Here is a 14269-nt window from a genome sequence, read left to right on the forward strand (position 1 = left end):
CATCTTCTCTTCATCTACTCTTTTAATTATTCATGTCCCTATCTTCCCATTTCTCTACCCCCATCCACCCATCCATGTCCCCCTCCTCTCTCTCTCTCTTTCCCCTCCCTTCCACCACCCATAATCCATCCACCCACCCACCCACCCATAATCCATCCATCCACCCATCCACCCACCCATCTTTTCACCCATCAATAAATATTCCTCATGTGCCAGATGCCCTGGACATCTGACAGCTGCTGTCAAGAGGAAGCTCAGGGAGGAGAGGCATAAGACAGACACATTGGCATGCAGCTTAGCCTAAGATATTTATTCAACGCTCTAGCAGTTGGCCTCAGTGGATCATCAAAGGGGTAGAACGGTGTAGGGGCACACAGGGACATTGTGCACCCTCCAATTATTGCAATCTCCAGGAGGGTCAGGTCCTGAAGTCCTCATTCCTGGCAGATGACTGATCAGCTGTCACTGCAAGAGACAGACTCTTAGCACTTCCTCTTGCAGACTGAGCACTTACCCCAACCATTGCCTTCCCATGGGGACCCACAGGCCACTGCCCCAAGCAGCCTGGCTCCCATGCTCTGTCCCTCACCACAGGGAGAAGTCCTGCACCTTCCAGCTTTCCGTTGTCATCTTCCGGAGTCATGCCCGTCATTGGTCTGGTCCCCATCAAAGTTTCCGCAGACCCCACACAGCTTCCCGGAATGTTCTTCACTGACCATCACCGCCAGCTGCCCTTTGATGCCAAGATGCACCTGGACCCCTGCCTTCTGATTAACACTCACGGAGCCATCGGGATTCTTTTGTATGGACACAGATGCTGATAACTCAGCTGGGAGAGCCACATGGATACCATTCACCTGGTGGTGGTAGGGGAAAACAGAGGTGAGGCTAGAGCCACAAAGGAGCTGGAGGGTTACCAGCATGGAGAGTCCAAGCAGGACAAGTTGAAGGAGCAAAAGCAAAGACACAAGTGCCAAAAGAGAGACGTGGATGGAGGCACTGTACTGAGGGATGCGTACATAAGCTAGCTGGAGATTTGGACAGATGGTTAAAAGGACAGACAGTGGACACAGAGATGGGTCAATGGATAAGTAAGGATGCACAAAACATTGCAAGGGCATCTGGGGTGGTGAGGAGCACTTTGTACCAGATAAACATACAATCCAACCCCAGCATTGTCCTGTCTGGTTCTGCTCTTCAAAATAAAAGAACACTTGTGTGTGTCCTGTAAGTTACTGGTTCCCTAACAAAAGCAATTTCATGAATTATTTTTTCAATGCTGATGTCCAAAGACAAATAATGACCTAGAAAGTATCATAATCATGTGAGAAAACTACTGGTTCTCTGTCATAAGCTGTGGACTCAGTAACTTTGGGAACCGTATGAGTTTTTCCTTTAAATAACAGTTTTTTGTTTTTATTGAGTTAATCCTTCTAGAGTTAGACTCCCTAGAGAAACTTCTTTGAAATAAAAGTTCTTTTTTTTTTCTAAATGATTTCTGTCTGAGTCTTCCTCTGCCAGTTGATTAGAAAGATAGGTAGATATACCTGGATGGATGGATGGGTGGATGGATGGATGGATGGATGGATGGATGGATGGATGGACGGGTGGATGTGTGGATGGATGGATGGATGGATTGGTGGGTGGATGGATGAGTGGATGGATAGAAGAAAGGAAAGAAGGAATGGAGGGAAGGGCAAGGGGAGGGAAGGAGAGAGGGGAAAGGGAAACAGAGATAGAAGAATAGATGGCTGGAAAGAAGGAGAGAAAGAGAGATGGATGTATGGGACCCCTGGGTGGCTCAGTTGGTTAGGCGTCTGCCTTTGGCTCAGGTCATGATCCCAGGGTCCTGGGATCGAGTCCCGCATTGGGTTCCTTGCTCAGCAGGGAGCCTGCTTCTCCCTCTGCCTGCTGCTCCCCCTGCTTGTGCTCTCTCTCTCTTTCTGATAAATAAATAAATAAATAAATAAATAAATAAATAAATAAATACAATCTTTAAAGAAAGAGAGAGAGAGATGGATGTAGTGAAGGATAGTTGTAGGGGTGGATGCAAAGTTTCACCAGGCTTCAAGCTTTGGAAGTGTAAGAACTGGGTCTGAATCATCTGTGTCACTCAGCACATGGCCTGTTGTAGAGGGAGCAGGGCTGAATGTATTCACAAAAACGACCTTTTCCTGGGAATCCTCTTTGGGTGGCCAGGCCCCATTCTGGGTCCTGGGGAAAAAGTGATGACCAAGATGGACAGGACCACTGCCCACCTGAGGATTATATTCTAATGATGGAGAAAGGCAATAAACACAAACGAATAATGGATGACTTCAGAGAGCAAGAAGTGTTTTGAAGGAAATCAAAGAGAGTGATAGCATGGAGACTGGGATGGAGAGGAGGAACTTCTGTAGGTGGTCAGGAAAGGCCTTTCTGTAGAAGCGGTGATGGAACTAAGACCTGGAGGACAAGAAGGTGTCAACTCCGACCGCCTGAGAGAAGAGGCTTGCAGCCCTGGGAACAGCACATGTGAAGGCCAGAGGTGGGAACAAGCCTGGTTTGCTGAAAGGTCAGCTGGGCCTATCATTAGCATAGCTAATGAGGGACAGAGTTACCGGAAATGGGGCTGGAGGTCAGCAGGGGTTAGATCACACAAAGCCTTGTACCCAGGCCAAGGAAGGGAGGTGGCTTGAGTTTGGAATGCTGCTCCAGGAAGCCACCGTAGAGTTTTCCACCTGATCCGATTCCCATTTCTAGAGCACCTGTCTGCTCTGTAAAGAACTGTTTCTCTCTATAGAGGGTCAAGGGGAGGTCAAGAGTAGGTGTCTGTCAACCTGAATTGTGGATCAAGGAGATGGCTTGAGAAAAGGAACGATTGGCTCAGACCACCCTAAAGAGAGAACGCAAGCCTCCCTGTTTCCCGCAGGGCTGAGTCTCGGCCCATCTCCATGCGCTGGTGGGGGGATGCAGACCATCCACTGAGGGGGGTGTGTACAGCATCGGCTGTCTCTCTCCACTGAACCCAGAAGACCCCAGTGGATGTCTCTGCAATCAATAAACAGGTCATAGAAATAGGGAGATGCTCATCTAGGAACTTTAGTGCAACCTGGTGTCTGTGTTTGGGTCTGGGACACTCCCACGTGGGCCATGAATGATTGGCCCGCAAGTCGGCATCAGCTCTGTCTGGCCAAACAGATTCTCTCTCAGAAATCTGGAATAGGGGTGGCGAGAACCATGGGGTTTGGCAAATGCAAATGTAAGTGAGAGGAAGTCGAGGGACAGAAGGGACGGGGCACCAGGGCTGGAACAGACTCCTAGAGGCAGACAATGACAGACATCGTCAGAGTCCAGGAGAAGTTCCTACCGAACACTGCACTTGGACATGATCGTGGCCCCTTGTGTCCACAGTTACCCCCAACACTTTGTTCCCACCAACGTGGCTGAGAACTGAGCCTGGAGCTGATGGGTTCAAAGCCTGGATCTCTCCCAGGCACTGTCCTAATGCCTTGAATGAATGATTTCATCTTCTTGAGCCCTCGTTTATCCTCTGTGTAAAATGGGGATAAGAATAGTCCTTGGGGCGCCTGGGTGGCACAGCGGTTAAGCGTCTGCCTTCGGCTCAGGGCGTGATCCTGGCATTATGGGATTGAGCCCCACATCAGGCTCCTCCGCTATGAGCCTGCTTCTTCCTCTCCCGCTCCCCCTGCTTGTGTTCCCTCTCTCGCTGGCTGTCTCTATCTCTGTCAAATAAATAAATTAAAAAAAATCTAAAAAAAAAAAAAATGAATAGTCCTTGTCTTTGTGGGGAACCACAAAGAATGAAACTGATTTGGTGAATAGCAAGTCCAAAAGATAGAGGTATGAACCCAGATAATACCTACCAGGGCACCTGGATCCAGCCACGCCTGAGGCTCGACCCCTGGATTTTCTAGTTCTGGGGGCCAAAATATTCCTTTTTGCTTAAAGCAATCTGAATTCGGGTTTCTGCTGCTTACAACCTATGGAGCTGGTTAATACTATGATCAAAATGACTAATAGACTTGAGTGTGTTTTCGTTCCTCAAGAGCTCAGCCAGAACAGAGAGATTAAGTTTGGAAATACTGACACAAATACCAATCCAGAGACTAAACTATAGAGATCTGGATAAAGCAAACGCAAGGCAGATGGGCAGCCGGGATTGTAGGGACACGGCAGCAGGACGACAAAAGCCCATGGGAGATGTGCTCCCATGCCCAGGCTTACCCACACTCCGTTCTCTGAGCTCAGAGTCACCAGCCCATCCTCGAAGAAGACGTGAACCTGGTTCACAGATCCAACTTTGCCTTTGCAGGCCTGGACGACAGCCACCACGCGGAACCAGGGGATCGTGTCTGGTAGCCCCGGGCAGCGGGAAGACAGCTCGTAGATGCCCTGGGAGCGGAAAGCTCCGCGGGACCCATCGAAGGTGGTGAGGTTGGCATCCACAGAGAGGGAACAGAGACCCTGGGGGGCCCAGCAGTTCCGGGCCCCGGCCTGGACCTCACACACACGGTCTGACCCGCAGCTGACTGCCTCACACGTCAGGCCGGTGCTTGGGGAACAGGAACAGCGCTGGCGGCAGTCTGAGCTCAGCAGTGAGGAGTTCACCTGTGCACAGAGAGAGGGGCCAGGTGGCCGGGGTGCGGCGGATCGCACCTAAGGCCGCAATCTCCCAACCCCTCGGTATCCACACAGAGTGAGCTGGCAGCAACTTCCATTGAGAGCCATGGAGTTTACTTCCCCTTCCCCCAGGAATCTGGGTTCACCTTGATGCTATGCTTTGGTTGTTATAAGACAGCAGAAACAATGCCGCCCCATTGGTTGGACCTCATAAGACCTCACAGATTTCTCTCTCTCTCTCCCTCTCTCCCTTCCCCTCGTTTTTGGAATCCTGCCCATAAGAACAAGCGTGGGCTAGTCTGCTGGAGGATGAGACCCCACGGAAGACAGACAATGATCCCAGCTGCTACCACTGTATGCCAGCCAGCCCCCAGAGACCTGCCACAGGACTATCGATGAATGAGTGAGCCCCAGAATCGCGGAAGAGCCATCCAGCTGAGTCCAACCCAAACAGGAGACTCCCAGAATCATGAACTCAACAAACAGTTGTTTTAAGCCACTGTGTTTTGGGGTAATTTGTAACCCAGTAAAAGCCAACTGATACCAGGTAGGACAGAGAGCCTAGAGTCCTGACATCCACAGCCCAGAACACAGGGCCCCAGGAACCCAACTCCGGGAAATAATTTTTTTTTTCTCCTACCTGACTGGCTGCTCTCTCCTCACTGCATTTTCAGTTTGGTCCTCATCTCCTAAATCCTTAACTGCTATTTTGCTCAGAGTGCAGTCTTTAGGCCTTTTCCTTCTCTCTGTGTTCACTACCTGGTGATCTCATCAAACCTCATCAAAACTAAAAGCAGTGTCTGATCCTCATTCGGACTCTGGTCGGGGGGGGCGGCGGGTAATTGTCGTAGAGGACATTATTGGGACCACTGGTAAAATTCAAATAGAATCTGTATAGTGTTGAATCAGTGTTCATTTTCCGATTTTGAAATTAATCACATCATAATCATGCACATGAATTTCCTTATTCTTAGGAAATCCATGCTAAAGTACTAAGGGGTAAAGGGGCACCATGACAGCATCACTCTCAAATAGTTCAGGAAAAATGTGCATATATACTTATTTAGGGAGGATGATAAAGCAAATGTGTCAGGACGCCTGGGTGGCCCAGTTGGTTAAACGTCTGCCTTCGACTCAGGTCATGATCTCAGGGTCCTGGGATCGAGTCCCGCATTGGGCTCCTTGCTCAGTGGGGAGTCTGCTTCTCCCTCTCCCTCTGCCCCTCCCCCTTGCTCATTCTCTCTCTCTCTCTTTCTGTCAAATAAATAAATAAAATATTTTTTAAAAAAGCAAACATGTCAGAAGGTCAACAAGAACCTAAAGGAAAGGTACACAGAAGTTCTTTGTATGAGTCTTCCAAGCTTCCTTAAGTTTGAATTCTTTAAAAATAAAAGTCTGAATACAGAACCCAGAAATGGACCCTCAACTCTATGGTCAACTAATCTTCGACAAAGCAGAAAAGAATATCCAGCAGAAAAAAGACAGTCTCTTCAAGAAATGGTGTTGGGAAAATTGGACAGCCACATGCAGAAGAATGAAACCAGACCATTTCCTTACACCACATACAAAAATAGACTCAAAATGGATGAAAGAGGGGTGCCTGGGTGGCTCAGTTGTTAAGCGTCTGCCAACGGCCCAGCGTTATGGGATCGAGCCCCACATCGGGCTCCTCCGCTGGGAGCCTACTTCTTCCTCTCCCACTCCCTCTGCTTGTGTTCCCTCTCTCGCTGGCTGTGTCTCTGTCAAGCAAATAAATAAAATCTTAAAAAAAAATGGATGAAAGAGCTAAATGTGAGACAGGAATCCATCAAAATCCTAGAGGAGAACACAGGCAGCAACCTCTGTGACCTCAGGCCCAGCAACTTCTTGCTGGACACGTCTCCAAACAAGGGAAACGAAGGCAAAAATGAACTACTGGGACTTCATCAAGATAAAAAGCTTTTGCACAGCAAAGGAAACATTCCACAAAACCAAAGACATCCAAGAGAATGGGAGGAGATATTTGCAAATGACATATCAGGTAAAGGGTTAGTATCCAAAATCTATAAAGAACTTGTTTGATAAGTTCTTATCAAACAACACCCAAAGAACAAATAATCCAATCAAGAGGTTGGGCAGAAGACACGAACAGACATTTCTCCAAAGAAGACATACAAATGGCCAACAGACACATGAAAAAATGCTCCACATCACTTGGCATCAGGGAACCACAAATCAAAACCACAATGCGATACCACCTCACACCAGTCAGAATGGCTAAAATGAACAAGTCAGGAAACAACAGATGTTGGAGAGGATGTGGAGGAAGGGGGAGCCCTCTTACACTGTTGGTGGGAATGCGAGCTGGTGCAGCCACTCTGGAAAACAGTATGGAGGTTCCTCAAAAAGTTAAAAATAGAGCTACCCTACAACCCAGCAACTGCACTACTGGGTATTTACCCCAAAGATACAAATGTAGTGATCTGAAGGGGCACGTGCACCCCAATGTTTATAGCAGCAATGTCCACAATAGCCAAACTGTGGAAAGAGCCCAGATGTCCATCGACAGATGAATGGATAAAGAAGATGTCACACACACACACACACACACACACACACACACACACACACAATGGAATACTACTCAGGATCGAAAATGAAATCTTGCCATTTGCAACAACATGGATGGAACTAGAGGGTATTATGCTAAGTGAAATAAGTCAATCAGAGAAAGACAATTATCATATGATCTCATGGATATGGGGAATTTAAGAAACAAGGCAGAGGATCATCGGGGCAGAGAGGAAAGAATGAAACAAGACGAAACCAGAGAGAGAGACAAACCATAAGAGACTCTTAACTATAGGAAACAAACTGAGGGTTGCTGGAGGGGAGGGGGGTGGAAGGATGGGGTAACTGGGTGAGGGACGTTGGGGAGGGTATGTGTTGTAATGAGCACTGGGTATTACATAAGACTGATGAACCACAGACCTGTACCCCTGAAACAAATGATACATTATATGTTAACTTAAAAAAATAAAAATAAAAGTCTGAAAACATTAAAAGAAATGAATGAATGTAACAAAAGAGCTAAATACCATCTCTACACAGATCGCTCACTCGTCTGTATCTCCAGCCCAGACTTCTCTGGTGAATGCCAGACTCACAAATCCTTCTAGCACAGGCAGAGTGGTCAGGGCTGGGATGGGGGAAGCACTTGGGTAATACCTAATCCAGTCTAGTGGATCAGGGAGGGCTTCCTGTAGTCGGTGACACCCGGAGGAAGGAGAAGTTTGGCATTTCCTTCCCCAGAAATCTTGCACTTCCGGACCTTCTAGCCTCTACCTTTTTGCCATTAATAAAACGATGGGGAGAAATGAGGATGGGATGTGGTCATTCATCTTTCCTTTACTTGATAAATATGTTTCTGAGGAGCAAGGATGCCTACTTGTTCAGAGGGTGGGTCTGGGCTGCTGGGGTGTGAATCCCAGCATCACCACTTGCTAAGTGATAGTCCTGGGCTGACCTCTCCTTGTCGCAGTGGTGCCCGTCTCATACGATTCTTATGATCACTAAATAAATCAACACCTGTAACAAACTCGGGGCATCGCAAGAGCGCAGAAAACATCAAGCACAAAAATAAATCCAATTCACTTTCAACTTCCATCAGTAGACAGATTGCTAACTTCACCACCTACTGTGCTGTTGTAAGTTGCTGGTGTTTTTACTGTATGGTGGAGGCAGAGGGTGAGGGCCGGTGCCCAGGGGGTGCCCTTCAGGCACAACGGCACTCGATCCTCAGACACCTATGGTGCCAGGTTGATGATTAACCCCAGGAAGAAAATGAGACTCCAAGAGGTGACTGTAGGAGTCCGAATAATGGCCCCCAAATATATCAGGTCCCAATTCCTGGAACCAGTCAATGTTACCTTATACGGAAAAAGGGTGTTTGCAGATGTGATGAATTAAGGATCTTGAGATGGAGAGCCTGTCCTGGATTATCTGGGTGGGACTTAAATGCAACCCCGTGTATCCTTAGAAGAGGGAGGCACCGGGAGATTTTCACACACACACACACACACACACACACACACACACACACACACAGGAAGGGAAATGTGACAGGGAAGCAGAAATCGGAGGTGGCCACAAGTCCAGGAATGCCTGCAGTCACCAAAAACGTGGGGCGGGGGGCAAGGAATGGATTCTCCCCTGGAGCCTCTGGAGGGAGTGCCGTCCTGCCGACACCTGCTTTCTGATGCTGGCCTTCAGAATTCTGGGACAATAGATTTCTCTGGTGTGAAGCTACCAAGTTTGAGGTCGTTCGACTCAGCAGCTTCAGGACACTCCTACCGGGACTTGACCAGCACTGAGTCACCGAACTGGGAAATGGAGGTGGCTCCTCTGTCCCCATTCTTGAGGGGGTTGGTACAGAAGCCCCGAGTCTCCCTCGAGCTCCTGCACCCTCCCTGCCCGCCGCCAGCCCGCACTCACCGGCAAGTAATGGCCGTTATGGGCGCAGCCGCAGTTCTGTACGGGGACGCAGGTGCCGTGGGAGAGCAAGAAGCGGTCATCACACTCGCAGCCCTCGAAGCAGCGGCTGGTGCAGCCCGTGAGGCCGGAGAGAGCGGCACAGGAGCCCTGGCAGGAGCGCGTGCAGGTGGAGTAGTGGCTGTGGGCGGGGCACTGGAGCGCTGCGAGGGAGGAGGCGGGTGCGGCGGGTCAGGCCTGCGGCCCTCGACACTGACACTGACCAGGGCCTCCCCGCACGCCAGGATCTGGGTTGGCAGTGACAGGGATGCCAGCTACGAAAACAGCCTCCGGCCCTGCCCTATGGAGCTCATGTCAGTGGGCCCAGCTGGATCAGGCCTGCACCGGGAAGCAGAGGCAGAGGGGTCCAGGGCCAGAATGGGGGCAAATACAGGGAGTTGCAAGGACCCAGGAGAAGCCTCCAGGGTGAGGTCCTTGGCTCTGGCTGAGCAACTGGCGGATGGCGTGGCTGCCTGGAGATGGGGACTGGGGTCAGGGAATGGGAGGATCAGGTTTGGAGTAAAATGCTGATGTCATATGGGAACACAGCAGGTGTAAGGGACCCTGAGGACACCCAGGGGAAAGTGTCCAGGAAGCTGCTGGACCCCCGAGACTGGCAGTCAGGAGAAAGGTCGGGGCTGAAGACAGACAGTGTCCACTGTCAGCACAGAGGACAAATCGAGGGCCATAGGGGTGGATAATGGCTCTGGACATAGGTGCTGTCCCTGGGAGAATGAACGAGACATGGCCCTACTTTGAGAGTTTGAAGGAAACATAGCCCTAACTGTGGGTACCTGAGAGATACAGTCCTGGGCTAGGGATCTGAGGGGATATGGTCCCATCTTGGGGGGCCAGGTGAGCCACAGACAGGCTTTATCATGTGAGCTCCGGACCTGCCTGACCAGCCCTCCCGGGTCCCCACAGAAAGGGTTCAGGATGAGCCCTGAGGAAGAACTGCGTCTGCGGGTTCCGGACAGTAGGCCCCTGAAAGGAGTCTGAGAAGGGCCAGTCAGGGGGCAGGAGGGAGGCCAGCAGGGTGTGCTGTGGGAGAGGCTGGGGAGACTTCCAGAGGGAGGGACTGCTCCTGAGATGCAGACAGGACAGGAGCAGATCAGGGGGGTGTCCCTGAGCCCGGTCTGGAGTCTTCTGAGGGGCCCCCCTGGACACTCACGGCAGAAGCTATCTGTCCTCCAGGACTTCACGGTCCCACCGACCGCCTGGCAGGCCGCCGTGTAGGCTGCCAGGCTGCTGCAGAGGAAGGTCGTGCTGCCTTTGTGGAAACACAGGTCGTACACGCATTGGCGGAAGTACTCAGAGGGGTTCAGCACTGCGTGGCAGTCTGCGAAAGGGCCCTGCGGGTCCTGGATCTGACCACAGGCCTGGTTGCTCTCATACGGTGCCGTCTCCTCGGCCGAACACACGGGACAGCCGCTGGCCCCACAGCCCTCGCCACAGCCCTGGGAGGAGCTGGGTGCCCGCCACGCGGCTCCAAAGGCATCCACGCTGGGGGCCTCGGCGCCACTGGGCAGGACAAAGTCGTCGGTCCAGTTGCCGTTGAAGTTCCCACAGAGGCCACAGACCCGGCCACGGAAGGGGCTGGGGATGGATATGAGGACATGGGCATCGCCATCAAAGAGAAGCCGCAGTGCTTTGGTTGTCTGCAGAATCGTGTTCCGGCCCTCGGCAGTCACCCGCACGCGACCCACAGCCACAGGCAGGGCCACAGCCTCACCATCAATGGTGACCTGAGTGGAAAGGTTAGCGGGGTCAGGGACTCACAGAACCATGGGTGAGGTAGTCCCCGCAGACTCCTGGGGTGGAGCTATATCTTTTGCAGACCCTTTGGGGTTGGACCATTTCCCTTGGACTGCACGAGGGTGGAACTGTGTCCCCTTCAGACCCTCAGATCTCTGTCCCCCTCACTCGCCTTGGGGTGGGTTACAGCTCCCTCAAAACCCTCAGGGTGGGCCCTATTCTGCTCAGACCCCCAGGGTAAGGCCACGTCCACTTACCTTTGGCCCCCGAGCCAATGTCACAACCTGGCCAGCCACAGTAACCACCAGCTGTTGGAGATCACCGGCCGCATCCTTCTCAAGCACAATACTAAAGTCCTCGTCCTCAGGCTGTGGGTTGCAGACTTTGGCCAAAACGTAGGAGCAGGAGCCATGCAGGTCATAGACACGCCCATCAAGGGTAATGTAGTGGAGGCCCCTGTTGGCCACACAGCGGCCACAGCCTGTAGGGTGGCAGGCCTGGACACCGTCCTCTACTCGGCACTCCTCGTAGGGCCTGCAGGCTGAGCCCTCCTGGCAAGTGACTTGGCCGCCCGACCCACACTCACAGCGCCGCTCACACTCAGGGCCGGGGTAGAAGGACTCGCCCAGCGGGTAGTAGAGGCCCTCGTGGAGGCATCCGCACTGGCCCACGGGCACACAGGTGTCGCCGCTGAGCACGAAGCCGGCATCACAGACGCAGCCCTCACGGCAGCTCTGCACGCAGCCCTCGGGCGCAGAGAGGCTTGGGCAGCTGACAGGGCAGGAGTCACCGCAGAGCTTGTAGTGGCTGTTGGCAGGGCACTGGAGGGCTGTGGGGACCAAGAGGGAATGAGCCAGGCAGGTGTGAGGGAGGGGACAGGGGAGGTGCGGAGTGGGAGAACCTGCCCAGGTGAATCTGACTGGGGTGTGGGGCCAAATGTATCTTGTATCTCTGGTCCGAATCCACCTGAGTATAGGTGGCTTGTGGATGTCTGACCCGGAGCCTCTGATGGAGTCTCTCTGACAAGGTTAGTGTCAGCGTGACTCTGACCATGTGTATCTGATTGGATGAAGCTGACAGGATACATGTGACCAAGGCGATGTGTCTGAGGGAACTGTCCTGGATGATCCCACCATGAACCTGTATGTATCTACCTGGAGCGATGTCAGGGTCATGATTCTACCTGGGAGTCTCTGCCCAAGTGCCTCTAACCAGGACAGTCCCTGTCTGAGGTTATCAGACCAATTCTCTCTGCCCTTGTGTATTTCAGTGTCCGAAACAGGGTAGGTGCATGGGACCAGCTCTCTAGGTCTCTCTCCAGGGGTACCGGAGAGAATCTACCCGACCAGGTGTATCTTGCTGTGTAGCTTTCGCAGGCTCAGCCACCCCAGTCCGTCTGACTAGGATATCAACACATGAATCTCTGAGAGGGTACTGGACCCAGGGTTTCTGTCCAGGTGTATCTGAGTCTCTCCCATTGCAGTGTGTGACCTGGTGCATTTCAGTGTGTGAATGCCAAGGTCGTTTTTGGACTGGACCTACCTGGCTCAGGGTAGGCAAGGTGGTGCCTAACCCCATGGTGGAGGAGAAGGCTCTTGTCTTAGAGCCGCGAGAAGGGGGAGGCAGGGAGACCCCCTACTATGTGGACCAGGCATGCATCAGTACTCACGACAGAAGTCCGGCCGCCTCCACTCGCCGAGCTGGGCCCCCGCGGCCTGGCAGACTGCCACGTAGGCCGCCACGGCAGGGCAGAGGCCTCCCGGATGGCCCTGGGCCTGGCAGGCGTCCAACAAGCAGGCCTGGAAGTACTGCTCTGGTGGCACGAGGCTGTGGCAGGGCGCCAGCGGGCCATCGGCGGCGGAGATCACGCCACAGGCATCCGGGCCGGCGAAGGCCCCCTGCTGCTCGGTTGTGCACTGCGGCGGGCACGGCCCAGGCACGCACTCCCCGCAGCCCGCCTCGCCGCCCACCTGCCATCCGGACGGGTTGCCGTCCACAGCCTTCAGGTCGTCGTCGGGGTCCTGGTTGTAGTTCCCGCACAGGCCACAGAGGGCGCCTGCGTACGGCGCCGGCACGCGCAGGCGCACGAAGCTGTTCCCGTCGAAAGCCAGAGAGAGCCCAGCGGCCGTGGTCACCACCACGTCCGCGCCGCTCACGTACGCGCGCAGGCGCGAGTCCAGCTGGTAGGGCAGCGCTACAAGCTTGCCGTCCACCTGCGGGCACGGGGTGGGGGTGGGGGGAATGAACGGTGCGGGTACAGGTTCGAATTTTGACTCCACTACCCACAGGGGTCGGGGGGGGAGGGGTCGGGTGGAACTCTGAGACTGTGATCTACCCTTCGTAATAATAATAATGATAGTAGTAGTAGTAGTAACGAGCACCTATAGACAGATGCCGCTGCTTCCCCACACTACACTCTGAAGCAGGTACTTTCCTTAGACCCATTTTATACAGGAATAAACTAAGGCCAAACTATCTAAGAAATGGGGAAGCCATTGCTCCGAGCCCTCCTGCTCCAAGGCCTATACTCCGAACCCCTGCATCATGCCCCGCTAACCTGTGAAAGGTAATCAGGGAAATGGCAAACTCCTAACTGTCCCAGACAACCCCAGGGCTGGCATGTGCTCCCATCCAGGCCCCTCACCTGCAGCTGCTGGGGCCACTGGGCACTGAGGGTCAGGCTGTGTTCGTAGATGTGCAGGGTGACGCTGCGAGTGTAGCTGACCGCCTGGCTGCCCCGGTGCTCGTTGACTACAGTGACGGTGAAGTTCTCAGCCCCCGTGGGCAGCGCATTGCAGGGCGCGCTCAGCAGGTACTCACAGTTGCCTTGGAAGTCGTATCGGTGCCCATCCAGGGTGACGTAATGGGGGTCACCCCAGGCCTGACACTCCGCTGTGCTGACAGGCTGGCAGCCATGCTGGCCCGAGGGCAGCAGCGCACATTGTTCACCTACCCCACACTTGGCAGGCTTGCATACTAGCGAGCCACCCCCAGGCCCACAGTGGCACCTCTGGGAGCAGGTGGCATCAGCCCAGAACTCACTGCCAGCTTCGTGGTAGGTGCCATTGGCCCAGCAGCCGCAGCCACCATCCAGGGGAACGCAGCGGTCGGCGCTCCACACGAAGCCCGAGTCGCACTGGCAGCCCTCGGCACAGGGGCCGTCACATGGCTTTGGGGTTGTGGGGGGCGTAGGGGACGGGCAGCTGTCTGGGCAGGCTGGGCCACAGAGCTCGTAGTGGCTGTTCTCGGGGCAGGCGATCTCTGTGGGTGGACCGAGGAGTGGGAGGGAGAGAGAGAGAGAGGGAGCGGTGTCAGGGGGTGGGGTCAGAGGATTGGAAGGAGACAGAGTTAGACAGAGACAGAGGGACAGACAGAGGGACCA

At 53.3% G+C, this 14269-nt stretch overlaps 1 protein-coding gene across 4 annotated transcripts in view; it reads right to left on the minus strand.

The window, feature by feature from the left end:
* Window positions 1–292: 292 nt before the first annotated feature.
* Window positions 293–14269, minus strand: part of FCGBP (Fc gamma binding protein) — a 40523-nt gene continuing 26546 nt past the window's right edge. For 2 of the 4 annotated variants that reach the window (XM_057314588.1, XM_044378228.3), the window contains 8 exons: window positions 13532–14148; window positions 12557–13100; window positions 11145–11716; window positions 10304–10877; window positions 9097–9296; window positions 4228–4611; window positions 590–857; window positions 293–465 (listed from right to left, as the gene is read on the minus strand). In XM_057314588.1, the coding sequence (XP_057170571.1) occupies window positions 627–857; window positions 4228–4611; window positions 9097–9296; window positions 10304–10877; window positions 11145–11716; window positions 12557–13100; window positions 13532–14148 (3122 nt within the window). In that variant the 3' untranslated portion in view covers window positions 293–465; window positions 590–626. The remainder of the gene's footprint in view (window positions 466–589; window positions 858–4227; window positions 4612–9096; window positions 9297–10303; window positions 10878–11144; window positions 11717–12556; window positions 13101–13531; window positions 14149–14269) is intronic. The other 2 variants (XM_044378229.3, XM_057314587.1) reach the window with 2 other exon arrangements.

This window comes from Ursus arctos, unplaced genomic scaffold (assembly GCF_023065955.2).
Source record: "Ursus arctos isolate Adak ecotype North America unplaced genomic scaffold, UrsArc2.0 scaffold_19, whole genome shotgun sequence".
NCBI classification, from domain to species: Eukaryota; Metazoa; Chordata; class Mammalia; order Carnivora; family Ursidae; genus Ursus; species Ursus arctos.